General features: G+C 50.3%; 1 protein-coding gene and 1 long non-coding RNA gene across 3 annotated transcripts in view; one reads left to right on the top strand and one right to left on the bottom strand.

The window, feature by feature from the left end:
- LOC141973522 (uncharacterized) overlaps positions 1–10,546 on the bottom strand; it is a 37,646-nt gene extending 27,100 nt beyond the window's left edge. For both annotated transcript variants that reach the window (XR_012635540.1, XR_012635541.1), the window contains exons 1-2: positions 10,442–10,546; positions 9,716–9,789 (exon numbers count right to left, since the gene is read on the bottom strand). This is a non-coding gene — a long non-coding RNA (uncharacterized LOC141973522). The remainder of the gene's footprint in view (positions 1–9,715; positions 9,790–10,441) is intronic.
- Positions 10,547–11,108: 562 nt separating this feature from the next.
- ATP8B1 (ATPase phospholipid transporting 8B1) overlaps positions 11,109–27,227 on the top strand; it is a 39,635-nt gene continuing 23,516 nt past the window's right edge. Inside the window, exons 1-4 of the mRNA XM_074932192.1 lie at positions 11,109–11,219; positions 12,240–12,396; positions 13,853–13,989; positions 24,757–24,949. Coding sequence (XP_074788293.1) covers positions 24,769–24,949 — 181 coding nt within the window. The 5' untranslated portion in view covers positions 11,109–11,219; positions 12,240–12,396; positions 13,853–13,989; positions 24,757–24,768. The remainder of the gene's footprint in view (positions 11,220–12,239; positions 12,397–13,852; positions 13,990–24,756; positions 24,950–27,227) is intronic.

Raw genomic sequence — 27,227 nt, forward strand, 5'->3', positions numbered from 1 at the left:
GAGCAGGAACGAAGCGCCGAAACACCCGCGTGGCTCCAGGACTAAATAATATCAGCTCTTCTGGGGAAAAAAAAAAGAAATTGCCTTCCACAAAAGCTGTATCAGGTACGGAATTATGAACCTGCCTGAGAAAGCCCCCGAAGGCCCGAGGTGGCCCCCGGTGAGCAGCCGTGTCTCCCGTCCCCGGCGCGCTCTGGCGCTGGCTGCACCTGCCAGGCTCGGGTGGTCACTGGCAACCTCCCCCCTGCAGAAAGGAAACAGGATCAAAACAGGTGCAGAAATCGGGTCACGCGCTTTTCAGCTCCTCCGTCTTATTCCAGAGTCCCCCATTTCCAAATATTTCTGTGGGAGCCTGAGTATATTCTGCTGTTCTGGGTTAATCCCTGAGAGCAACATCATTTCTCCTCTCATGGGTTCCGCAAGGCACAGAGCCCCGCCACGGCTGGACCCCTCTGAGCGTTATACGGACTGTGCGGGGCGGCCGCTCCCTCCGGCGTCCGGCACTTCTCCCAGTGGACAGTAAACGTGCCCAGTGCTCTAAAAGCGTGACTTTAAAACGTCACTGCCAAAATTCTCAGAGGCGAGCGACAAAGGCAGGCGACTGAGGTGTGGGCGCTCTGCCCGAGCCTGTCCTGGGGCAGACGGAACCGCTGGCGGTCCGGTACCTGTCCCCTGCGCAGTCTGGCTGCTTCCAAGGGTCTTAAAATCGAGAAACCTGCAAGGCAAATAACAACAGCTCCCCAAAGCCACTTAACAGGACATCGGGGTCCCGGCGCAGAGCCGGGGCCAGGGGCCGCGTTCCGACACCTCCTCTCCCATCCCGCTCCCCCGACACTCGGCAACGAGCCTCTGATGGAGCGGGGGTGCCGCCCGCCCGCTCCCTTGCGGCGGGGACCCCTGCGGGCAGCCCTGGGGGGAGACCGGCACCCCCCGGCACCCCCCGGCCCCGCGGCGGGGACGGCAGCACCGCGGCTATGGCGCCCCCGTGTGGCGGCGGGAGGGCGGGACCGGGGGACACGAGGGGGACACACGGGGACACACGGACACACACGGGGGGACACATGGGGGACACACACGGGGGGACACACGGACACACACACGGAGGGACACATGGGGGACACACATGGGGACACACGGACATACATGGGTGGACACAGACACACACAGGGGGACACACGGGGACACACATGGATACACACGGACACACTCAGACACACACAGGGACACGGACACACACACAGGGGGACACACGGACACACGGACACACACGGGGGACACACACAGGGAGGGACACACGGACACACATGGGGGGACACACACAGATACACACAGGGACACATGGGGACACACGGGGGTACACACGGACACACACAGGGACACGGACACACACCCGGGGGGACAGGGGGGTACATACACACACACACGGAGGGGGGGACACACACAGGGACGGCCACACTGCACCTGGTGGGGCTCAATCTCCCCGCCCTGCTGGAAAGCGCCTTCACTGCGCAGGTTCACGTGTGCTTATAATCTGCTGAGCCTTCTCTTTTTTCTTTTTCCCAAACCCCCTTCATTTTCGGCAGAGCATTACATAAAATGCACAGAAACAAGTGGGTCTGAATCATAGGCTTCTTTCTCTGTGTAAAAATCACCTATTGATCTATTCTTTGTACTTGTGGCTTATGGAAATAAATCTCAAATGTCTTGTATAGTTTTTGGAGGTAAGATTGAACATTATTTGCTTTAAAAATTGCCTACTGACTTATTCTTTGTGGCTTATGAAAATAAATCTCAAATGTTTTGTATAGTTTTTGGAGGCAAGATTGAACATTGTTTGCTTTAAAAATTGCCTACTCATTTATTCTTTGTATTTGTGGCTTATGAAAACAAATCTCAAATATTTTGTGCAGTTTTTGGGGGTAAGATTGAACGTTGTTTGTTTTAAAAGCCAACAGTACACCATAGATTTAGAAAACAGGTGGAGTCAAGGGTTCCTTCTGTGCCTGTCAGAAACATCAAGCCCTGGTTTTACAACTGGATCACTTGGGGGGAAAGTCGCTCTCCTCGTGTGAACCACCACCAGCTTGCTTCACTGAAAAGAGTTTTTTTCACAGAAACGGGGACTCCTGTGAAACCCCATGGCTGACGGATCCCGTATAGGAAACAGCATGTTTTGCCTGGCTGGAACTGGGACTGGTTTTGCTCCCTGCAGTGGGTGCCGGGCGCTCGCAGTCAGCCCCAGGCGCGCCCGGCAGGACTGGCCCTGCGGCGGGCGCCCTCCCACCCGCGCCACGCGGGCCCGGCTCCGGCACCCCCGCAGCCCGCCGACGGCGCTCACCCCGAAAAAAACGTGTCTCTGGGTGGTGTCCCCAGACCCAGCCCAGCCCGAACACCCGGGAGTAAAACGGGAGGCCGTCCAGGGCCAGCCCTGCACGCCGGGGTCCGGGCGTCCTCGCGCGGGGGCCATGTGGCGCTCGGCTCCCGCCGGCAGCGCGGGACGAGGCGTTCTCACACCGTTAGAGCTTCAGCTAGGAAACACACCGAATACACCCAACTCATAAACAAATCAGTGACTTGAGAAAATTCATTTCCATTAACAAATAAGCAACAGCTACCAGTCTATTAATGAAGCACGATCCTTCTCTTCCTGTAGAACACGGGGACCAAACTTCCTCCACATCTCACGACTACGCCACGCAGAGCGCACGAGGATGTCTTTATGGCTCAGCAGGGCCTGGGAGAACACCCTCTGAAGCAGGGCCTGAGGTGTGCTCCAGCCCGTCTCCGCGGAGCTGCCGCGCTCCCCCCAGCACGGCCGAGTGCCACCCCGCGAGGGCAGGTGCCGAGCGTGGGGCGGGGGCCGTCCCCAGGCCGAGGGGACCCCGGGAGGGGGCCCCGGGACAGACGCACCGCCCGCCAGCACGCAGAGCTCACCCCGGCGCCCAGCTCCGCCAGGTGACCCATCCTGCCTCCTGTACACAAAAGCCTCTTCGCTCGCCCTGCTAATGCCACTTTCATTTCAACAGTATCAACCTGGGGGGGGGAAACAAACCAAAAAAACCCTGCAAAACTCAAGACTATTCTGTTAGAAGAATTTTTAAGGTTCTGGCACAAAATGAAGCCACCGCTTTTCTTGATGTTAATGCCTAATAATCCGACTGAAATCACATCACTGTGATGAGACCCAACGGCGTGGATGCTCTTACGCCCTGAGAATTCTCTTTAGAGCTCTGTCTACTATTGATTTGTCAGTTCCTTCACTTTTAAATATTGACTTTAGGATATTGAATCTTCCAAAGCTGAAGCAGCCAAAGACCTGGACTCAGCCTCTGACACTGAAATAGAGCTCCAACTGAGGAAGACCTCTAATCCATCAATTTTGTCTGAAAGCTTTTAAATTAAATGGTGAAAAAAAAAAGCAAAAAGACAAGAAAAAAATCATAAATATTACAAAAGCCTCGTTTCCAGCTTTAGGTCTAAGTAACAAATGGTTCAACATTGCCTACCTTCAGCTTCAATCCACCAAGCTATTAACTAATGCAACCTCCCGTGAGGAGGAGGAGAAAAGTAGTTCTATGTAAAAAACATATAGTGTAGGGAGACAGACTACTCTGGGGCTCTCAAACCTGTCTTCAGATCTGCAAGAGAATCAGCAAACATCAGACTAAGTATGGGTTAAGGACACTCACTCTCAGTCTGATTTATGATTTACACAGTTCAGTGAAATTGTAAATAAATTGTCCCAAGCTGCATGTAGCCTGCACTCTTCTGTCTCTGTTTCGGTGCTGAGGAAGGGCTTAAGCACCCCAAAAGCTGAATCTTCTTCAGATACAGAAGCTGCTATTGAAAGAAGATACTACTTCTCTGTACAAGCCTTCCTCTTCCTTACAGCCTTACTGTTAGAGCCATAAAGTTACCATTAATACAGGACGGATAACATTCTATTTTTCACGACTACATCACTTAGGAGGGCCTGGTGCTCACTCATGGCCTTGAGAAGTGTGCCTTGTGATTCAGCTTGAATCTCTGCCATGCTGGATGTAAGCCATTGGGAAAACGCGAGCCAAGAGCAGAAATTTCTTAAGTCAAGTTATCAGAGCAGGCCTGAGTCAAAAAAAACTCCAGACCCAAACCCCTGCATTTTGCATGTAATTGTTGCACACATAAAAAACTTGTCTTTGCATAAAGCTTTTACGAAGAATGATCACAGTGAATAAAAATTCACCTTTGAAAAAATACTACCACCTTCACCTACATCAAGAATACTTTAAATCAATTTAGATGAACCTTTATGAACACTGAAAAAAAAACCCTTAACCTGTCCAAAGCTGCCCATCAAATTGCAACATAAAGTTAACTGTGAATCTAGAAATCCTATAATTATACAGTTTCAAAACAGGCAGACGAGTGCACCTTTCACACATTTTAACCACACAGAAACACAGTGTTGTCACAATATGTTTTCTGTCTCTACAAACTATCCAAGTTCTAGAGTCCACTCTTCCCTCGAATTAGTAATTTTCAAAATTAACATCTAAATTACTGTTGCTTCCAGATTAGCAAAAAGATCTGGAGAACATTTTTTCCCATTTGAGTTAATCAGAAGCGATGGGAAGATGATCAGGGAAAAGACTCTTTTTCTAGCACAGCCCGTGAATCAGAGAGGCTTCAGACTGCCAGTGTGACAGGCTTGGAGACGTGCTGCCGGAGGCACCCCGAGCCCTGCGGGGACACCGTCCTGCCTGGGGCCCCAGGGGACAGCCACAGGACTCCGGGACCTCGTCCTTCCCGCAACGCCGCAAGGAAGAGTCCTACCAGCAGGGGCCAAGGCATCTGTCCCCAAAGATGAAGTGTGGTGCAGAAATAATTGGTCATTTCACAGTCTTACAGTTGGTCTTTGTGTAATTAACCCGGTCAAACGAAACTGCCGGGATGACATAACTTCGATACGTGTTTAATCCCCTGGTGGTAACGGCATTCTCAGCCCCCCAAAGAGCTCTTCTAGCTGAAAGGCAGGTTTCAAAAGTGGAGTTATATCTAAAACAGGAATAGAAGGAAAAGCTGTATCATTCCCTGTTTTCTGCATAATAGGAAATGATTCAAAGAAGACCACGAGTAAGTGTGTGTAACAGAACTGATACAACACGTAATGACCGAAACGTCTAACCCTGCTACACAGCAACAACTATTGATTGATGTCAGGTTCAAATCAAGTGCCCATCAGTATTTCTGAACAATTAGTTATCAGCAAGAGTGAACTCTGCCTTGACACTGTGCTCAGTCATTTAAATCAAGAGCTGCTCATTGCTTTAAAAAAATCCCAATCTTAAAATTGACAGCCACGGGTTGCTATTGTAATACTGTATGCTTATTTTACACAGCTCATTTTGAGAAGGGCTGTATTGATGACCAAAATAAAAGAGCATTTGGTTTTGAGAGACTAGACCAATATTGAGAAACTTTGGTGTGAGATTTCAAGTTTAGATAGAAGCTGTTACTATGATTTGAAGAAAAAGAAATTCAGTAAAAGAAATTCAGTGTTCGTATCTTTTTTTTTTTTTTTTCCTTTCCCTATGCAAATGTGGCTAGAATTCCCACTTGTCAAGAAAGAAATGTCTGAAGTTCTAGAGCACTCTGGTGATGAGGAATACAATGGAACCGAATAAACTCGGGTCATGAAGCTTTATACTGACCTTGGGGGTTGTGCAGGAATAGCCTGCCTGGCAGATTCAAAACCCTGCCGTAGCTGTGCTTGGTTTCAGTTCCCTTATCTCTAAGCGATGATGTTTATTAAAACCAAACTTGCTTTCCATCCACCAGGAATTAAGAGATGCCAGGGCTAACTTCTTTGACAGCAGGTCCCTCTGCAAGGCTTTGTGTGCAGGAGGAAGGGGCTGGCCGCAGGGGGTTACACTCTCACAGGAAGCCCCTCGCCCCCTGCGCTCCCCCTCCTGCGCAGCCCAGGGGGAGCGGAGCGGGAGGCTGACGAGGAACGGGGGTCCGGAGGGCCGGGAGCATACGGCCACGGGGTTGTGCTTCCACTGGACCGGCTGCAAGGAGAGGCTGAGCGAGAACATTGCTGCTCCAGTCCTCCTGCCTTCCCCGAAAACCTCAGCTCTGACGGGCTGCGACCAAACGCTGCCAGAATGCGACAAACAGGAGCAGAGCAGGGAAAGAGAGAAGGAGCAACAGCGCAGGAATGAGTGTATTTTTGGCTAGAGTGTGTTGCTATTTTGGGGCAAAGGGGCCTGAGTGAAAGCTGAGACTGAGCAATAAGGCAGAGGAAGGGAATATCTAGGAGAAAAATCCAGAAACTGAATTGGAGGTATTTGCTGGGACCGGCCCAGATCAGGGTCTGTGAGCGGCAGCAGGAGAAGTTTTTCCTCATGCCCATCCGTGATGTACACAACGGCTGCTGCACTTCCCTCGAGCACGGACCAGTACCTTGTTACGCGTGAAAAGCAATATTTGGACAGGGCCATTAATCACTGCTATAGCAATTAATCACTGTTAAGGGACCTTTTTATCTCTAATAATCTTCTTTTTGAAAGGGTGTCATGCAAACCTAGCTGTGCATACAGCCACCTCATGAAAACTGATGTAGAAACCAAACATTCAGCCCTGGACGTGAATTAACTTCCTGGACAGAAATGGAACTGTCAAAGGCACAAGTAAACCTCTGCTGCTTTGTTAGGCCAAAACATTACTGATTTTTAATTAACTTTGTTTTCATTCCTGTGTGAGGAATTTGAAGCAGGTAGTAAAAGAGAAAGGTGCTGAAAGACACAAGTTTGGAATGCAGCATCACATTTTAGGTCGAGGAAAACTAAGTCTATTTGAACAAGACTTTTGCTGGCACAGGAAAATTGAGTATTGTTGCTACTGAAAAATAAACCAAGCATACCTGTCTGTCCAAAACAAAGATCACTTTTATTATAGAGCAGCATCCACAAGCGGGCAGATTCTATTTCTGCAGGAGCTCCTCATAAATGAATCGTGGAACAGTGTTAGCCTCAGCCAGGTTCTCCCATATACATAATGATCAAACACACTTTCACTAGCTGAGCCTGCAGCAAGGGATCAAGAGGTAGGATGGTTTGATGGTGTATTGATTAAAAACTGCAAGATACCAAGCTTCCCCCCCCTTCCTGCTTATATACCTGTACAATAATAAGGCCAGTGTTAAGCCAAACTAAGAACGTATGCTAAGGTAGAAACCACATTTCTCATTTCAGGAACAGAAGGAATCCTACTGTAGTCTTCCTCACTCATTTTTGTCATATGACTTGAGTAACAAAGGTGCCACAGATCAGATGCTGGTATCGCCACAGCCACATGGAAACTATTTCCTGGACACCGTCACCTGAACCCTGCCCTGTTTAACCACGGACAATGTCCTCTTCGGGAGGGGGTCTGCCTAAGGGGGGGCAGACCAGATGCCTGCCAGGGAATTATGTTTCCTCCTTAGCAGTTGAAAGACAAGGGGATTTTGCATTACTAAAATATTCTGTTGTATAAAGAAGCTTTTCATTCCACTTAGGATTGATCAATATGGGAAGTTTCAGCCCAAGAGGGAGGTGGATGCTGGTTTTGAAATGGGTAACAGCTCTGGAAATTCCTGCAAACACTTTGACCTTCTTTACCTTCTGTAGGTGAAAAGTGGAGTTGGGAAAGAGCAGCTGGTTCCTGAGGAGAAATGAACCCAAACCATGCAACCTGACAACATAGCCAAGACCCCAAAGCCACACCTGGTGTGCATTTAAAGCAGTACTGCTGCTCAAATGGCACTTCTCCCCCATTTCGAGCACCTTCCGCAACTGCTTTCCTCCGCCACTGTACCACTCTGCTCCACGCAATGCAAACATTTGAGTTCACTGATAATCTGAGCAGCCCGGACGAGGGAACTGCCCCTGGTGAAATTTTATCCAGCAGAAAAACAGAAGTGATTTTTTCAGCCTCATTAATCCCCTTGATGCAGTTCCCTGTGACAGCACCCGTTCTGCCGCTGCCGGGAGATGGTAGTGGGTACCCCAGGCGTGAGAGCGGAGAGCAGGGCTTTGTGCGGCGGCAGCCGCGGCCTGCGTGCACCCCGCAGCCTCCCCAGCACAGACAATCTGGTCACGGCCCCGGCGGGTACGACTCGGCTCCCTGCCCAGGAGCTCCGGCAGGGGCTGCAGGTACAGCGGAACACCCCGACAGCGGTAACACAAAGCATAACGGAGATAAAAGAGATCCACCCGGAGCAAGAGCGGCTGCAGACATCACCAGCGGGCATTGGGCTGCCGTAACAAGCAGCTTTTAACGAGGTATCGCACTGCGATGCTGGGGGATTAGGCTCAGTTTGCATTAGCCTACACAGCTTCAAAAACAGAGCCACCAGGAGAGGTGTAGCTAAACAAAACCCGGAACGGAAGGCAGTGGAACGATTTTCAGCAAAGTTTGGTCAAATAAAACTTAATAAAAAAAAAAAAGTCAAATAAAAAATAAATAATGTTTCATTCAAAAGAAAATAAAAGAAGCTGGGCTGGTTTAGAAAGAAAACATGACAGAAGCACATGTTTAACTTACTGAGCAAAAAATGGAAAGTGTTATTGCAGGAAGAGCATATTAAACAGTAGAGAATTCAGCTTATGTTACCGTTCCCATCATCACTTTAAGAGATAGCTAATATTTTCCATATTTTCTATTTAATCAGATCAGTAAACATATCTGCGTTTCGCTTGCCATAAACTGCATTATTTGTGAATAAAAGTGCATGCAAACATTTCCTAATAATTTAAAAAAATATTTCTTTAGGAACATTTAGGGACCATTTTGCTCTAAGCTGGGCTATGTAATAAACTTTAAAAATCTTTATAATGGCACTGCAGGGAAGAGACTTCTGGAAATCAATAAAGAGTCTAGGCAACTCTTCCTGCTACACAGACTGGTGCAGGCTACCACCAGCAGCTTCACACACTTCCCCTCCTAACACCACCATTCCTGATTCCTGGGCCAAACGTTCATTCCTGGCTCATATCTGCTCTGCTTCAACACTGCCTTTGGGCCCTGTATGCCCGGGACGTTTGTGGGCTGGGGGTTAACTCCTCCTCTTAGGTTATGCCCTGCGCAAAAAGGAGTGCAGGGGGCTAGGCGGGGGGCACCCAAATGCCCCTGCCAGAGATACAGAGCCTGTGCTGCAGCCCCCATAGCCCTGACACCCACGGCCGCACAGAGGGACGGGGCTGCCAGGCACGGCAGGGCAGAGCCTCTGGGGACAGCGTGAGCTGGGCTGGGTGGGTGGAAGAGAGGGACCCGGCTGCTCTGGGGAAGAACTGCCCCACCGGGCCCAGTCTGGCCTGAATTCTCACCAAAATCCATCTCTAAATACATTCCTGGGCAAGGGACTCTCTGTTCCGCGTGCACTGAGCGTACGTGGAGAGGGAAGCGCCCGCAGCATGAGGCCGCTGGTGCTGTTTGCTCCCTCCTGCAACCAGGAAGGCTGCCAGATGAACACAGACACAGGGCCGGCGCGTCTGTGTGTGTGTGTGTGTGCGGGAGCAAAACAACAGCACGAAGGCCTCTGAGACAGGGCGACCCCACCAGCAAACCCAGGACACAGACTAGAAAAACCTCTTGGTCTCCTGGTTTCGAGTCGGGGGGACTCGTAGCCAAGGATGGCAGCCTCCAGGATCATGTACTAAAGCTTATGAAAACTCACTGAATTAAAACTTACAGCTGGAGCTTGTCGCATTCATTTGAGGAGTTCCCAGTAAGCTTCCGAGATGTTTACAGGTATTTTGCTGCAGCCTGAAAGAAGAAAAATACAGTGAATAGGACTGCAAACAGATACAGCATAGAGCAGGACTGCACTACTGTCAACCCGAAACACAACCACTCTATTCGTTAATTAATAAGCAAAACTATCTGTCTCAAGTGTTAACAGCATCATGATTGAGCATCCTCCAGCTGTCCAACCCTTCCTTAACAGGACTTGGGAACCAGGAGTCTGTTTTGACCTTTTACAAAGGCCAGAAGGTTTAGATTTGGTACCTCTTACCAAGCTTTCTCTGTGAGGCTGTGCAGTCCTGCTAATTAAGAGGGGATAAAGTAATGCTGTCCCTTCAAGTAACCCCGGGAGGGAGATCCCACCCGTGGCAGGAGCCGTGCGGCCTCCACGGGCGGGGAGCGGGGCCCTCCCGAGCGTCCCGGAGGGCCCGGGGACACGCCGAACGCGCCCTCGCGCCGGGCAGGCCCCGCACGGTGACGGGCAGACGGCGGCAGCCGTTGTCACCCCGCACCGGTCCCAGTCGCCGGAGCAGGCCTGAAGCGGGGCCTGGTCGAGGCCTGGGGCCGCGTCCGTCCTCTCCCTCAGCGCTCCCCAACCCGCGGGCGGCGCGGCCCCACGCCCCGGAGAAACAACGCGTGTCCTCCGGGTGACAACAGCCCCGGCAGCTCGTACCGGCGGGCGGCGGCCGCGCCACGGCCCGTGGTGAGGACGGGGAGAGCCGGGGCCGGTGTCGAGGGCGGCGGCTTCTCCTCGCGCTTCGCCACCGCAACACCTGCCCTCCCGGCTCGGCTTCTGCCGCCGGGCCGCGGAGCCCACCCGGCTCCTTCCCGCGCCGCCGGGCGTGAGGCGGCCCGTCCCGCCCGTCCCGCCGCCCGGGCCAAGGGGCTCTGCGGGCCCCGGGGCCTCCTCGGGCCCGGCCGCCGCCTTCCCGCCCCTCACCTGCCGCGGCCCGGCGGCGAGGCTCGGCCGGGCGGGGAGGGGCGGGGGCGGCGCCGTGCCGCCGGAGCCGCGGCCCGGGGCGGGAGGGTCCCGCCGCCTCCCCGCCCGCGGGCCGGGGCGGCCGGGCCGGGCCCAGGGACAGGACCGGGGCCGGCGCGGTCCCTCCCCTCCTCCCGCGCGGCGGGGCCGGCCCGGCGAGCCGGGGGAACCCGTTTGTCCGGTCTGACGGCGGTTCCCGCGCGAGGCCGGGGCCGGCGGAGGCAGGAGCGGGCCCCGCGCTGGGCGAGCGGCGCCGGGACCCGCGCCCACAGGTGCCCTCCCGCCGGCTGCGCCCGCCCGGGGGCGGCGGCGGCTCCGCGGGCCGGCTCCCGCCGAAACCCGGCCGGTGCGGGGCCGGTCCCCAGCCGTGCCCGCGGGGCAGCCCCCGCTCCTCTCGCCGGTAGCAAAGTCCGGCGGGGCGGGCCGGGGCGCTGGCGGGGCTGTGAGGGCCGGGCCGGCGGCCGGCAGGCAGGTAGGAGGCGGCGGGCGGGGGCCGGGGGGCTCCGGGGCCGGGCCGCAAACCACCCCCGCCGCCACGGGCGAGCCCCGGGCTGGCGCCAGCGCGGGGCTGAAGCGGTTTTCTGTCCCAACGTACCGGCCGCTGCTGCGGAGCCTCCGGGGCCGGTCGGAGCTGCAGCGCCTCGATGGCTGCGCGGGGTCGGGGTGTGAAGGCGGCGATGGCGCCGCCGCAGGGCGCTCCTCGGGCGGGGCCCGGCCCCCGGGGAGCTCTTTTTTCCGTTGGGCTGGGGAGGTTTAGTAGCGCCATGAATATTTAAACTAATAAATATTCATCCAGAGGCGAGCGGCTTCGTCAGGGGCCGTGAGGCGGCCGGTGCTGGGGCGGCCGGTTGGTGAAAGGGCCCTTCTGCCAGGTGAGGCCTTCGCCGCGCCGGGCCGGCGGAGTGGGGCTCTCCCCGGGCTCCCCCAGGGCTCCCCCCGGGCTGCCGGGGCCTGCGGGGGCTCTTCTCCCCTCGGTGCCCGGCGGCTCCGCGCGTTTCGGCCCGTCGATCCACACCCCGCAGGCTCTGAGTCTCCCACCCAGGCAGACGCGCGGCGCCTGACTGCCACATTTACCACAGAGTCTCCCCGGTCTGAAACTTCGGGTTGAGGAAAGAATAACTGTTTGCTGGGAGGTAAGGCACGGGGGAACAAATGCAGCTTGGCTCTGCCTGAGCTCTGGCAGACACCGCCGGTTTACCGACCTGCTCTTGTGGCCTTGGGCTGGTTGCTCTGCTTCTGGCTTTGTGTACCTCCCCCCAATACCTATGCAAATAGGGTTCATGGTTGTGGGCGATTGCACGTTCGTCCATGTGTGTGCAGCCTTTAGAGCAGTGGTAAGTGCCCATATTAAGGAACTGTCATAATTCTGCCACAGAAAGTACAGGAAAAGTTACTTGTGAGGTTGGTCGCTCACTCGGGAGATGAAAAGCATTTTTTGACCCCCTGAAAAATCAGTATCTCAGTCATGTTTCCTGCGGCTTTGTGTCTATAGCTTAAATAGCATCCCTTCTCTTCGAGTCTGAACGGAACTGTGTTAAGTGGAGCAGCTAATGAAGCATTTCACCACTGGCTTGAATGTCAGCGTTTGAACGTTTTGAAACCGAAGAAGGCGTACTGTACAGGGAGCTTCTGGCAATAAATAGTTTCTGGTAATGAGTAACAGTGCAGTGCCTTTCATCTCGTGTGTGTGGTGGGGGGCCTGGATGTGAATGGCTCAAGAGTGCCCTGGGCCAGCCAGGGGACTTGCAGCTACCCCGGTTCTTGTACAGTCCCCGCCTCAGTGGCTGCTGCTGGCGTCCTTGGGCTCCCTGCATGAGTGTCCCTGCAGGCTCAGATTTGCTCAGAGTTTTCTGTTTGTTTCTGGGATTTTATTTGTCTTCAAAGGCTGGTTCAGGTGTCAAGTGCTATTTGGTCATTTTGTGTTCTCCTCGTCAGCTTCTGTGCTGCAGTTACTGATGTTCACATTAGCGTGTGGTTGCTTCAGCATCTGCCCAGACCTGTATTTGTTAACTTCTAGGTATCGTATTTTTGGTAACTTCTGAACTGTTCTCTTCATTTATTCTTCCCTTGTGAGACAGCCTGTGAATGTTCTACTCTCTTGCTTTGCAGGTTGTGATGGTGAATTCAAAAAGCCACTTTCTTGCTTTGCATTGAAGCCCTCTATTTAAATTAGTTAGAACTTGTTTTCCATGTTTTTTTATTGCTGTGGCTTTTTTTTCATGCCATAGGTAATCGTTTTGGGCCTGAGTGTAACGTGCTACCGGCACTTAAGTATGGGGAGGGGTTTGATTGATTTTAATTACGAGGGGGTTTGATGTTCTTGCATGGCTGTTTCCTTTATCTGGCCTCTGTTAAATGAGATGCTTTTTGTAGACGTAATTGAATGCAGGGTATTAGCCAGGAGCTTCTGAAACTTAACCCTCGTTCTGTCTGTGACTTACTGTATGGCCTTGGGCAAATCACTTAACCTCGCTGTGTTTCTGTACTTGTCGGGGTGAAGAACGTGGTTCTCATTATATCCCCAGGAGCCTGGTGGTGCCTGAGCTCTCAGCTGTGCTTTGAAGCTGCTGTGCTCTGTGACAGAGCGCTGCTGCTGCACCTTGGCTTTTTGGCAAGCTTACAAATGATTCTGCAGTCTGTAGTGGTGTGTTTAGCGCTGTGTCTGTTTTCCTCACGTGTTCTCATATGAATTAGAATTATGTTTTAAATTTGACAATAGAGATGGGCAATTTCAGAAAGTCCATGGGTCGCTTTGTTTATGAAATGGTGTGCAGTTATGTACAGGGAGATGTAAAACAAAAGCAACATCTGAAAGAAAAAAAAGGGGGGGGGGAAGAATAAGCAGTGTAGAGAAAACAGGAAACAAATCAAGGAAAGAACCAGGTCAGTTGCCAGAGTGACTTTCTGCCTGAGAGGAGGAAGAGGAGGTGGCATGAAAGGGTTTGGAGAGCTAACCAGGAATCTCAGTGTTGGTTAAGAAAGCTTTGCAAGGCAAGTGCATTTCCCTCTTTGCCTAAAAGAAACGTGCTTTTGTTATTGCATGCGCATAGTCTCACGAGGTGGAAGTCAGCCAAGAAACCGTTTTCTAACGTTGTTTGGTTACAGATGGAGCCTGATTTGAAGTCCGATGCAGGGGGTTCCTCCTGAGCGGCCGGAGCTCTCCGAGCACTGACCCTGCCGGCCCTTCCAGCGACGCCTGTGATGCCATCCCTTGGCTCAGTCACAAACGGCGCGGGATAAAGGTCAGTTTAGGAAAATACCTTCAGTGTCGACTTTAGATGCTGACAGGAAAGGTGTATTGCTCTGTAATCTCTAACCTTGTTAGCAGGAAGTAACCTTTAATTTTTACAGTTAAGAATACCTGCTGGTTTTGATGGGGGAGGGTAATACCTAGGAAGATAACTATTTATAGTTCCAAAAATCTTCCACGCCAAACAATGCGGGTTATGTGTGCACAAAAATAATTCTTTTTTCATTTATTAAAACGAAGATACCTGGTTTATAACATGAACCTTGAGAGGCAACCTGTCTGTAAAAGGCAGATTGAAAACCCTTCAGAGTAGGCTCGAGCCTACAGCTTGAACAAAGGTTACCAACTTTACTATCTTTTGCAAAGATAACTTGTCTTGACTTGGACTTTAAATGATGGAAAGTCTGCATATCTGTTAATGAAAAATCCGAGTGCAGATAATGGGTAGAATTATTATTTCGTTTCTGCAAGTGGCCTGCCTCCAACCATCCTTGCTTAGCCCCAGGCCACTCGGTCTGTAGGCTCCGGGTCTCTCTTTGTTTTTATTATTTGCTGTTAAATGGTTGGTGACTAGTTAATCTCTTCCTTGTGTATCACCTGGTTGGCTCATAGCGATTGATTCACTCACGTTGGAATGTCCTTCGTGCTCATTTTCATACGTAACATTGGAACAGGCAGCTCTACAGGTGAGTACACAGTGGCTGCTGGTTTAATCCTGGTGCTTCCTCTCTGAGGAAGGCGTGTTGGTTGTTTTTTAAATGAGTTGCTTTTCTCTGGGTGGTGCGATCAGGCAGACCTGAGATGGGAAGCATTAGGAGAGAAGGCGTTCGGAAGCTGGTGCCCCTGGGTTTCCATTTTCTTATGCTGATGCTAAGCTTTTTTTTTTTCTCCTTTCTTTCTTTTCCCCAAGATTGGTCTTGGACATCTGTTAACGGTACAAGCAGTACTCCCTCTTCCCTCACCTGCGGGGTGATTCTGCAGGGGGGGTTCAGGGTTTTGGTGCCTCAGCTTGTTTGGCTGGGTCTTCTGTACGTTCATTAGAGAAATTGTCACTTCCCTTCAACCAACTTTGCAGAGAAATGGAGAAGGTGGGATTTCAGAGCTTGGCGGTACCATAGTGTGACAATTTTACACTGGTGTTTGCCTCCTGATGGTGCAGGTAATTAGTGTCACTGCAGCATCCAAGGAGGCACCCGAGTCAATTCCTTGTAAAAGAAAGATATGTGGATATTACAGGGTTGGCTGTGTATGATGCCAATAAAAAAATCTCTTGGAGCTGGAGTAGTCCCGTCTGGTGAGATCCGCACAGTTAAAAAGGCGTAGCTGAACCACCTTTTTGGGAACACCTTTTTTAATGAGCGGCTGCCCTCAGTCCATCGTCCGAGGCTGGGGGGTGTTTCTGACAGCAGTGTGAGCTGGAAGGGGTGCCGTGGCTGTCCCAGTGCTGTGCCAAGGCAGAGCTTTGTGGCAGACCGGCCTCCTTCCAGCCCAGACCATTCCCTGCCACTACACGCACCGTTCCTTTATATAGTGGGAAATAACAGCGCAAGTTTGCGTATGTCTTTATTTCTCCAGCACCCTTATTCTGCACAGTCACGGCCCTTCCCTTTCCCCCTGCAGACACGGTGAGTTGGTAAGCATGGTGTTGAAGTCCTGAGCGAGGCGCTGCGGGCGTACGGCGCCCTGGCCTGCAGCTGTGTGCATGCCACTCTGTCGGGTGTCTGCACTGGGCATTCCCAGACTTCTGTCCTGGCACTAGAATTTCAGAATCGGTGGTAAGGGAAGATAAGGAGACAGTCAGTTCTTCATTAGAGTTTGACCATCTTCAGGTCTTCCTCTCGTGGATATTAATGCTGCTGTTACTGCCCGCTCTCAGCTAGAGTACAGACCCTGTAAGATGGATTATTTCTGAGGGGCAGGTACTGCACGATGTTAACTTCATGATGCTAATGCTTGTGGAAAGTGAAATGAACCCCTGCTATTCAGGCTAAATTCTAAGTAGCCTCTGCATGATTTGTGGTCACAAATTGCTTGAAATGACCTTTTTTGTAGATGTTTTCTGTGAGATGAGGTACTACACTCAGTCAAAATAGATATGCTTTATATATAAAAATCGTGTGTGGGCATATTTGTACACGTGTACGTGTGTAAAACTTGGGGCTGGGTGAAGGACAGCACTCGATGCTACAGGCTGACTCATTTGGGACCTGCTCTTACAAAACAGGTTCCCCAAGGATTTCTCATGTTGCAGCGATAGCCTGAGTCTCCGAAAGTGCTGCTTGAGTCTTTTGTGGTTCTGTCATGTGGTGAAGAGCTCGGGCTCACCAGGTGTGACGTGTGTTCTGGTGTCCTGGGATGTGCAGGTGCACTCCCTCACCACAAGTGTTTTATCCGTAGCCATATTTTAATGACTTGAATTTGAACCTTTGTGGGTGGGAGCTCTGAGTCACCTCGTGTTAGGCACTTTCAAGGGGGGATCTTTCTCCAGGGTCACTGCGATGAAGGAGGTGTGTAGGGTCAGGAGTTTGTTTCCTTACTACCTGCTTTTGATCAGCTTACACTCTCAAGTGTGGTTTGAGCATAGTTACTGCAGAAAGGCAGGCCTGACCCGGGAGGTCGTTACTGTAGGTGGAACTGTCGAGCTGTGGGAGCTCTGACTCAAGCAGAGAGGTTTCTCTGCTGATTTCCTCCGCCATGACATTTTCCACTGGAGCGGTTTGGCTGTAAGCTGACCCCTCTGTGCTGCTGCGTGGTGGGAGCGTCCTGCAGTTCTGGTTTCCTGCAGCAGCCCCGGGAGCTGGGGTGTGCCCTCCGTCAGCTGCCAGAGGCCTCCTTGGCCGTGGTGGCTGGGCAGAGTGTGTCCTGGGCCGTGCCAGCCCGCCGGTCGGTCACGGCGCCGCTGTGGGTGATGCCGGCGGGCACACGCCGCAGGCGATACGTTCCGAATGATGGGCTGTGGGCTGTGCCTCCTGCAAAGGGATTTGGTTGGCCTAGAGGAATCGAGCCTTCTGCTCCGGGATTCGGTTTGCCCCACTCCTGCTGTAGTGCGCGGTCGGTTCGAGTGGCGGCTGCCTCGGGGAGCAGGAGCACGTGGGCTCCCGCCAGCCGTCGGAGCTCCCCACGGCCTGTCAGAGCTGGGCTTTACCACGGTCATGGCAAACTGCAAGGTGCATTCAAAAGTCAGTCTGTTCCAGAGCAAATGGCTGATAGAAATCGTTCCCCCTAAAGATGCAATTTCAGGGGTGTTCAGTTATTTTCAAGGGGTCATTCAAGGGAGTAAATATAATTGTGACGTATGAAGTAGCTGTAGAAATTGATAAGCTTAAAGCATGTAATTTGCATGGCAATCTAACCACAGTTTAGCAGTGTTTGGAATGAAGGTTATTTCCTTGGCTCGTTTGTGCTGATTCATGCTATTTCAAGTAACTACTTTTTTTTCTTAAAACATCATAAAGATTGCCTAGAAGGTTTGAGCTGTTCAGAAAATGCTTCCATCTGCTCATCCAAACACTTGTTACCACTAAAATTTCCTATCTGTTTTGAGTAATATGTGATCCGTGTCTTATATTTTGGAAGCAAATCTAGTTTTATTATTTGCCTGTTTCTTTGTAGAAGCTCTCATTACGGGTAGATTAGTTGATTAATACATTTTTAATGAAGGACGATACTCTATTAAAGCGTTTGGCTGGGATCACTGAAGTGAGAATAGAAACGCAATATCCCGCCATCAAAGAACTTTGGTTCTGGCTGCTGCTTTGTGAGGATTAAATAGAGCAAGAACTGTAGAAGCATTAGCTGGATCTGCCACTTACCAGGCTCGGAGATGGGCACTGTGGTTCCTTCGGAGGTGCTGGGGTGCTCAGTTGTTGTTTGTACCAGCCAGCGGCAGGCTAGGTGGCAGCTCCTTCTTTAGCTGTAGGAATTTTACTTTACAAATAAAACAAACAGTAGTTTGCTTTCTCCCTGATACTTAGAGAACCCCTGAGAGTTTGTGTGGTGAGAAGTTGGGCAGCTGGTGTGTTTTAGTACCCCTTTCTCTGTGTTTCACAATGTGAAAACATTTTGCATTTTAGCAACTGCGTTGGATGTATTGATGCCGTAACTCACAGGAATCGTCTTTCCTTATGCCTTAAAAATAGCAATAGCTAATAATAGTTGTATGAATTGCTGCCACCAGGTGAAAAAAGATAAAATCTTTGCATGTTGACTGGGTGAACCATGCACATGCTTTGAATTGTACTGCTCATTGCCTCTGTTCTGTTTTAAGCTGATGTTTGTTCCGTCTGTTTGAAGCCCGCTGCCGTCTCGTTAGATGGGGAGTGCCAGCCCTCGGAGAGGATGCACCTCTGTACGCCTCCCGCTTTGCTGTGTAACGCAGAGCTTCCTTCTTCTGAAGCAGTCTCTGTTCCTCAGGGTTCTGCTGAATTTGCTGCTTTGTTAGCAGGGTGAAGAGGTGGAGATTACCCCGGTGCCGCCTCTCTGTGCCCTTCCTAGCCTTTTCAGAGCCTGTTGGCCACAGTCAGGTTTACAGAATGGTCATCTGGGTTAAACTTTGCTTTATGTCTGTGTTGTCAGAAAGGAGGGATAAAGTGATTCTGAGGAGGTGGTGGTTTTGTTTTGCTTGCCCAGGACTTGATATTGGTGACCAGGTTATTTTCAAAGGGACAAAACTGCAGCCTTGCCCCGGAGCGGACCACGAGCTGTCATTTCAGTTACAGACCTCAGTTCTCGAGCATTGTCGGAGCTGTTCTTCAAATGGCTGCCTGGTGACGAAAAAGCATTTGTAATCCTGTCAGGGTATAAACCGGGGTATGGACTTGAGTCTCCTCAATACAGGTGTGTCTGCTTTGATGAGCCATCGGAGTACTCCGTGGGCTCGGATTTCTTTCCTGGTTGGTTGGGTTGCAGGCCTGCAAGCAGCTGTTCAGGTGCTCTATTTACCTAACGGGCTGTCTTTGTTTCATACTCCCCTTTTTAGCTTAAAATCTCAGTTACTGGCAAGATGAGCAATGTGTTCCAACTGAAGGTGTCAGAATAATTACTTCTGTCTCTTAGGGGAAAATGTAACTGGAGTAGTTGTGCATCTGCTAGAAAGTCTTTCGGGGGAGCTCCCCACCCCAGGGATGAATGTTGGACATGGTGTTCTTGCTCCAGTTTTGGAAGTGCATCTTCAGTCCTCCTGTGGGTAGGTTTTGGTTTTCAATGTGTCTTTCTCCAGTAACACACAGTAAAGAAATAAATCTAGTATAGGAAACCTTTAAAAAACATGCAAATTGGTGAACATGGAAATTTTACCTGGGTGCGGAAATTTAAAAAAAAAAATTTTTTTTCATTGTTACCCTATTGCAACACTCTTCCTGCCGGCAAGGAAAACAAGTATCATGCATCTAGTTTGTTGTTGGGGCTCCAAGTAGAGGACTGGCTTTAAAATGTTCGATGGAGTTTCCCAAGGGAGATTGAAATATGTTCTCATTTTATTGAACAGGACGTGGTGTTACCATGCTTTGTAGCTATGGGTTTGCTGTTTTACTGGAGAAGACTATTTCCCTATTGGTTTGGAAAAATGTGTTTCCTTGTTTCACAGCAGTGTGAAGCCTGAGAGCTTTATGTTTGGATTACGTTGTTCAGGGCTTGGCAAACGATCGTGATTCAATAAATGCTGAGTTGGTGCAGCTCTGGAGGTTTCGTACTTGCCTCCTGCCTGCCAAGGCAGTGGTGAGTCAGCTGCTATTTGGATTTCCTCTTGGGAACCTCTCGACAGGGGCCCAGAAAAGACTTCTTTTGGGGGCATACTGAGGCCCTGTCTTCACATTTACCTGTTTCTTGCTTGGGGTTTTTTGTATTGCTTTTGGCTTTTTACAGTGTGTAGTGATGTCTCTTGTAATCTTTCTAGAGTGAAGCAATATGGGACAAACCCAAAACATCTGAGGATCAGGCTTTTCATTTATGTACTTTTTTGAAAACACATAGCTAACTACCAGTGAAACATCTTGATGTAGCTTTTTCGTCCTGTTTTAAGTCCTGAGACCTAAAGTGGTTCAGAAAGGTCTCTCAGAGCTTGCTTTTTGTACTCCTTGAGTTTGGTTTATGACTCTTGCTTCAAATATTGGTGTTGGTATGTTCTAAAACTTGTGTGTAAGAGTGCTGGTGGCCCTTGAAAAGGCAGAGCTCCATCCCCGGGCAGCAGGGTCCCTCGGGCTTTAAACGTGTAGCTTGCCTTGCATGTGCTCGGGTAGATCTTGTTCCAGTAGAGCCCTGTCTCTGAGAGGAACTCTGCAGCTCTTCTTGTGTTGGAATTTTGCTTTGCTGATTATTGTTCTTTCCCACTGCATGTGTTCAAACATTACTAATTATTGGTTGAATCTAAGCTTGATGAGAGAGATGATGCCTTCAGAGAAATTTCTAAAGCCTGTTTGTTTGTAGCTTTCTTTATTAGTCCCTTCCATGCGAGATCTGTAAAAGCAGTGTTAATATCTGGTTGTATTATTGTGAAACAGCAAAAGCAGGTGGGATCTTGTTTGAAACAGTTTTACCCCCAGCTCCTGCAAACCAAACCCTTTTTTTGCCTTACTTCAAAGACCATTTTGTAAGCAGTCGTTATTTCAGCTCAAGTCTGAACATCAGCAGTGCACACAAATGTGAGAAATGGCCTGTCTTCTGAGAGTAGACCCTTCTAAGAATGGACCATTGCTTTTATTTTATTTCAGCATTGTTCATAAATAGTTTTTCTCCTGCATGGCATACCCTTTTTTAGCTTTTTTTTTTTTTTTTTTTAAATTGTGGTGCCTTTTTTTCTCCTCTGAATAGTGACTGCTGCAAAAATCGGTTGTGGCCACCTGTCCTCCTGCCATGTTCAGTTCACCTTTGGTTTCTGTTGTGTCCGTCCCACACCCAGGTGCCGGTGTGTGTGCGCTCTCCTCTCTTCCCTCTGCTGGCTCAGTATTAGTTGGCCTCTCTGCTGCTCCATGCTGTTATTCCTCCCGTCTCCTCTTTCACCTCGTGATTGCTCTCCACCTTCCTCTGAACTTCTGACATCTCTTTGACGTCCCATCTAGCTCTTTTCATGCGGACTAGGTGTCAAGAAACTTAAGTCTAAACCAATTTGTCACCCTGTCACTGGAGGACTCCTTCATCCTCTGTCCCACAACACCTCTCTGCTCTCTTCCAGCCCCGCGTGCCTTTCTGCAGTCTCCTCGCCAGCCCCGGCTCCTCCGCTGCCGCTGTGCTCCGGGTCACTCATCCTCGGGGATGTTAGCCAGGAGGTCTTTGGCTGCAGAGACAGTGCCCTCTCCGTTTCATGGTGTCGGGGTTAGTAAATGCTGCCTGAAATCCCTGATGGGTGTGAGTTTGTTGCCTTTTCCTGCAGAAGTCATGGTGGTGCTGCCTGCAGCACAGAGCAGCTCAGCGGACAGGGTTGCACTGCCTGTGGGGTAGCAGTTAATGAATCTCCTCTGTTAGCGGGCTTTTCCAGTTGGCAGTTCAGCTCTTTGAGGCGGTAAAGTGAATACAATTAATTTGAACTTCCCCCCCACCAAACCGTTGCCCTGGCATTCCCAGCTAGCATCACAGCCTACTTCTGTTTGTATTTTAGGCATTTCCATTCAGCTGTGCATCTGTAATAGAGAACAAATGCAGTGTTTTTCTGACATCTCATCTAACCCTTTGCATGATTAATTAGTTCATGAATCATTAATCAGTTAATGAGTAAAGATTAATAGACTAAAGGCTGAATCTCTGTGTGCCAGGGGCATGAGCTTATTTTGTTTGTCTTAGAGCAATTCAAAGATCCTCTGGTATTTTTTGTTTTAAGGACTGTGCATGTAAGGATCTTCAACACTTCCCCTCCAGGAGTCCTCATGTAAGGTATTAGCAGGGCAGAGTCCTTGACTGCTGCAGGGCTTATGCAGTCATGTATGTTGGATATACTTCTAAGAGGAATTGAGCATTATGTCCTGCTCTAAAAGGATTTTGTTTAACATTCAGACAATTTGGGATTGAAAACGTGAGGAATTTCTTCTGCCTGAACAGACATTCAGTGTAAAGAAAATGGGGTGTACAGACACTTAGAAAGTAGACATGTGGGTGAAGAGCCTGACCCGGGCTTGCTTGCAAAGCAAAGGCTGTGATGGCCACGGGCAGGATTGTCCACACCCCTCTTCAGACTGAAAAAGACGGTGTTTGTGTTGGCTGTAAGTGTTGCTCAGTGAGTCAGGGTTTGTGGGATTGGTAAGAGACCAGACTAATGCCTGCCCGCCTGGCCGAGGCAGTGACACCCCCGCTGCTCGCTGGCCGGGTGCTGCGGGCCCACTGCTCCTCTTGCCGCTGGGCAACTGACCACGTCTATCAAGTTGTTAGTGAGCCGGATGCTCTGCAGATAAATCTTTGGTTCGGGCTTCTGGTTAACACTTTTCTGTGTCGTGTGAAATAGGAGATTTTATGGGGATGGTGTGGTAGGCAAGAAAGAGCAAAAGGGGTAAAAAGACAAGAAATAAACCAAAATATCACAGTGAGGTATTGAGGTGCCTGAGCACGAATCTCCTGCATCCTGAGGCAAATTCCCAACCTCCGAGGCTATTTGGGAGGACAAATGACCTTTCCACAAAAGTTTCAGGTTCCATAACTGTGTAAGCGACTCGCTGTCACACTCCTGGCTAATCACATCAGCCTCTCACAGCTTAAGTGGGCCTCGTGAGAAGTGCTGTTAATTCATATGAAATCAAACTGTGCGTTCATACGATACCTGGTGCTTTGGGTTCATTTTGTACACTGGCAGTCTTGAAACAGTACCCTGTGTGCTGGGCAAGCCCTGCAGGGCTGCAGCCCCTGAGTGCGGGGTGCTTTGAGCTCCCAGCCGACAGTCATGTCATTCGAGTCGCATATTAAGTGCTCATGTAATATTTAGCTCTCTCTTATAAGAGATATGAAGGACGGGAGACAATTCAGCGTTGCAAAAATAGAAACTAGCGTGGATGTCGACAGGCTTCGGTGTCGGTGCCGGTGATGCTGGTTTCGTTCGCAGCAGCCTGCGGGGTGGAGGGTGGCGCTGGCCTTCCCTCACAACGCCGGCTCCTTTTGCAAGGTGGGTGAACAGATGGGTCCGTGGGAGCTGGCTGCTGTGCACACCGTGTCGCTGGGCTTCGGCGACCCTTTCACTTGGTTCTATTTGGAAGTTGCCAGGGAGCAGCGAGAGCAGCGCAGCTCCCTGTGGGAAAGCAAGAGGACGGGCCCCGGGGCTCGCGAGGCAAGCAGCACACACCCTGGGCTGGTGGCCAGCAACGAGGCCGTAAGCAGTGCCACGGTGATGAGGCAGGTCCGGGGCCAAGCCAGGCAGCTGGTGTGTAGTTCGGGGTTAGGAGCAGGCCTGGGGAGGCCCGGAGAGGTCCACAGTGTCAAAGCAGAGCTGAAGGGGGCATGGGCATGGCCGCAGCTAGCTGGAGCCCGGCCCTGCTCCGATGGGCTCAGGCAGGGCCTGCAGGCTGAGCTGAAACGTGGCTCCTGGTCCAGGGATGTGGGAGGGCCGGGGCGAGGCCACTCGGGGCCCCGGAGGCTATTGGTGCCCTGGCAGAAACGGCTGAGGTGGTGGAGCCCCCTCCTCTCCTCACAGGGTTTAATTTTCTTACAGTTGTTACGGTGCCTAGCACAGACGGGACAGAACCTGTTTGGAGGTGTCGATCTGCAGAAACAAAGGGCAGTTTAATCTTCAGTACAACACATTTGGGTGTTGAGTGGTTAGAAATGAAGAGGACGTGCTCATCAGAATAGCCTGCACCTTGTGCCAGAGCAGTTATTAAAATGCCAGGACACCCAGCAAGGTGACTAACTGGCCGCATGTAGATGAGGACCTCCTGGGAATCGTGCAGGTGGTTATTTGTAGGTGCTGGTTGGAGAGGAGTTACACACCAGTGGATGGTTTCTGGATTTTGGTTACAAGCAGGTGGTTGGACGCTGTCTGTTGCAGCAGATAGCTTCAGGTGCAGAAACTGTCTCGGCGATCTAAAGATGCTGGAGGAGATGACAGCCTACTGCAGCAGCCCAAGTCACAACAGTTTTTCAAGAGCTAGAATTTAAATAAACTTTATGAGAAGTGGAGATCCCAATTTGGGAGATAGTGTGCTCGAGGGCGGGGGAGCACGTGCACTTTCTGAAGAGCTTCAGGCAGAGGCAGGTGCACACACACATCACAGCTTCAGCTGACTGATCTCGGGTGCTGAGCCGCAAAGGAGTGTTTGGACACCAAGATGTGGGATCTCGTGGTGCGAAATGCTGACGTTCAGCTGGTGGGGAGGGGAGAGGAAGCACGGCTTGGCTTGGGTGAGGCTGGGCAGAGCGGGATGGAGCCGCAGCTGCCTGACCCGAACCCTCGGTGGCGCGTGGCTCCACAGGGGACGGTGTCATGGCCGCTGGGACTCGGGTGTTTGTGGCTCCCTAATTCCTGCGTCCCACGCAGGGCGTGCTGCGTCACGAGCACAGGGTGTTCCTTAGTCTGCCGCGTGAGCACGGTAATTACACATAGCAGAACGGGAATGAAGGGCTCGCTGGGAAAATAACTGCCTCATCACTTGGGTCTGTGCTTGAAAACCCAGCCCGTGCACTACGCCATCCCAGGGAAACTGGTTTCAAATGTGGGTTTTGGTGACCAGCATCAACAGAGTAAAATTAAGGAGACGTGGTTTCCAGCACTTGCTACGTTAACTCCTTTCCCTAACTCCAGCACTTGCTACGTTAACTCCTTTCCCTAACTTTTATAAAATGCTGGCAGGGCTCTGGCAGCATGATCTCAGAAAGGGATTCGGAGACCACCTTCGATGAGGATTCCCAGCCCAACGATGAGGTGATGCCGTACAGTGACGATGAAACGGAGGATGAGCTGGACAGCCGGCAGCCTGCCGTGGAACCAGGACAAAACCAAAGCCACAGAGACGCCGAGGAGAGCCAAGAGCCATTGAAAAAAGGTATCATTATGAGAGAAACTGGAGTTGGGTAGCTAATGCTCCTGAATACAGAGGCTGAGACGTGCATGGATCAGTTGGATTTTTGTGCTTATTTGTTAGTAGGATTTGGAATGGCTTATCTGAATCTGTGTAGCAGTAATTGATGGTAATTCAGTTTAACAAGTGACAAAACGAGAACCAGCTTCATTCCAGTCTGCAACGCGAGTTCTGTGCCACTGCTTGCTGTGTAAAACTGATGATCTGCATGGTGACCTTGTCTTAATTAATACGGGCCCTAGATGTGCCCAGCCTGTGGTCTGAGCACTGCTTGCACAGAACTGCAGATCCTTGTCTTCCCCATCATCTGGAAACTTGAACCAGCGTTAGCCACTTTGCTGCGTTCAGTCAGTTGGTTTGCATGTATTTCTGCTTTCTCAGTCTTGCACAGAGGAGATTTCAGCTTCAATGCTAACGTCGTAGCCTGATGATTTCCTTTTATTTGCAGTCGTTCAGACCCACGGCAAGGTGAGGTGGGTAGGAGGGCAGAGCAGCCCCCCCAGTGCTGTCTGTGTGCTGCCGCCCGCGTAGGAGCGTGACTGGGAGGAACCTCCCTGGCGTGTTTTAGACACACCTCTTCTTAACCTCTGTCCAAGGAAAGTCCGTAACTCCCCTAAATAACTTTTTTTTTCAGTGTTGCAATGCGAGTACTTTTTATTTAACCGTCACCTGTTTAATATATATAGGTTTCTTCCTGTTTGTGTGGAAATAGGGAAGAGTTGATCACCTCTCATTTTATAACCACCTATTATGTGTTTTCATTTTATAACCACCTATTACATGTTTAGTTTTGTGGGGTGTTTTACAATGGCTGTGATAACATAGAATAAACAGTTTTCTTAGCCTCTCATCACCCATCATATTTTCCTGAGTCCTCATGACTGTTACTCTCTCCCCCCACTCTCCCCTCTTATTTTGTCCAGATGTTTTATTTCATAGACACAGTACACCAGGAACCACAGGTTTACTTTGTGGCCTAGTATAAGCACAAGAAAAAGAAAGAAAAGAGAGAAACGAAACTAAATGTGGACCTCCTACACTTCTTTTCCGAAGTGTACCCTGTCTTTTCCTTTCTCTGGGTGAATTGGAGACAATCTGAAAGCAGGGAGATGAGTTTTGATTCTGCCCTCCCAGGAGCTTGTAACTCTCACGAGTTCAGTGTAACCACAGATCTCTGCTGTCTATACAGTTAATGTTACCCAAATTATTATCCAAAATACAGACTAGAGCTGTGGATATGGCAAAAGCTTTAAGGAGGTAAGAGATGTTACCATGTATGGCCAGCAGGCCGGTACTTTAATCACAGGCCTCGTAAGCACTTGATGAACTTCATCAGATTTTAAATTTTTTTTTTCCCTCTTTAGACCCTTTGGGTTTGTTTGTTTAAATCCTCTTTGTCTGCTTTTTCTGGTTAATAGATAGTTTTCTGGCATAAGTTGCAGAGCTTGTAGGATCTGCTAACTGGTTCAGTAGCTAATTATATTCAGGTAGCGCTACAAAAACATCAGCCTTTGTGCTTCTTATTTTTTCCCCTCAAAAAAGATGGTTTTCTTGTTAGGTTCCTTTAAAGACAGTGAATTACTGATGTAGCTTCCCAAGCATTAGGTGATAATACCACTTTTAAGCAGTTTAAAGTGATTTGGGTAGTTTCCTACCTGCAGGTTTTATTTAAGACCAAATTTGCCCATTTTCCATCTAGGGTGCCGAGGTTTTCTCAGCACTGCAAGGTGGTGAAGAAATGTTCTTGTAGACACGTTTACAATTTTCTGCAGTCCTGTCATTAATAACTTTCTCAATTCATGCTCTTCAGTAATGCTTGTCGTCTTTCAAACCAAAGCCCAGTCCTCCAGTGATTGTTTGGTGAATTATATGTAAGGCAGCTGCAGCCCTGTGACTCGCAGCACTTCTGTGTAAGCCCTGACGAGGACGCACAGTGTATCTTCACCATCTGCTGTATGTTTTCATTTATGCAGTCTTAAATATAAGTGTTACGGCAAGATAAATATTTCTCTGCTATCTTCTCAGCTTGCAGCCAGTGGAAATGAAAGTTGTATGGTCGCAGGGAAGATCCCAGATACATCAGAGGAGAACTTGCTTTATGTGTTGGAGGGGAGAAAAAGGGCTTTGTGTCTGGATTTGAGTGTTTAGGCTGGAGTCGGCCTTACCAGAGGTGACTGTGGCCCCTGCAGCAGCCTCCCCGCGGGTCCCCAGCCCGCGGGTCCCCAGCCCACGCCTCTGCCCG

This window comes from Athene noctua, chromosome Z (assembly GCF_965140245.1).
Source record: "Athene noctua chromosome Z, bAthNoc1.hap1.1, whole genome shotgun sequence".
NCBI lineage: Eukaryota > Metazoa > Chordata > Aves > Strigiformes > Strigidae > Athene > Athene noctua.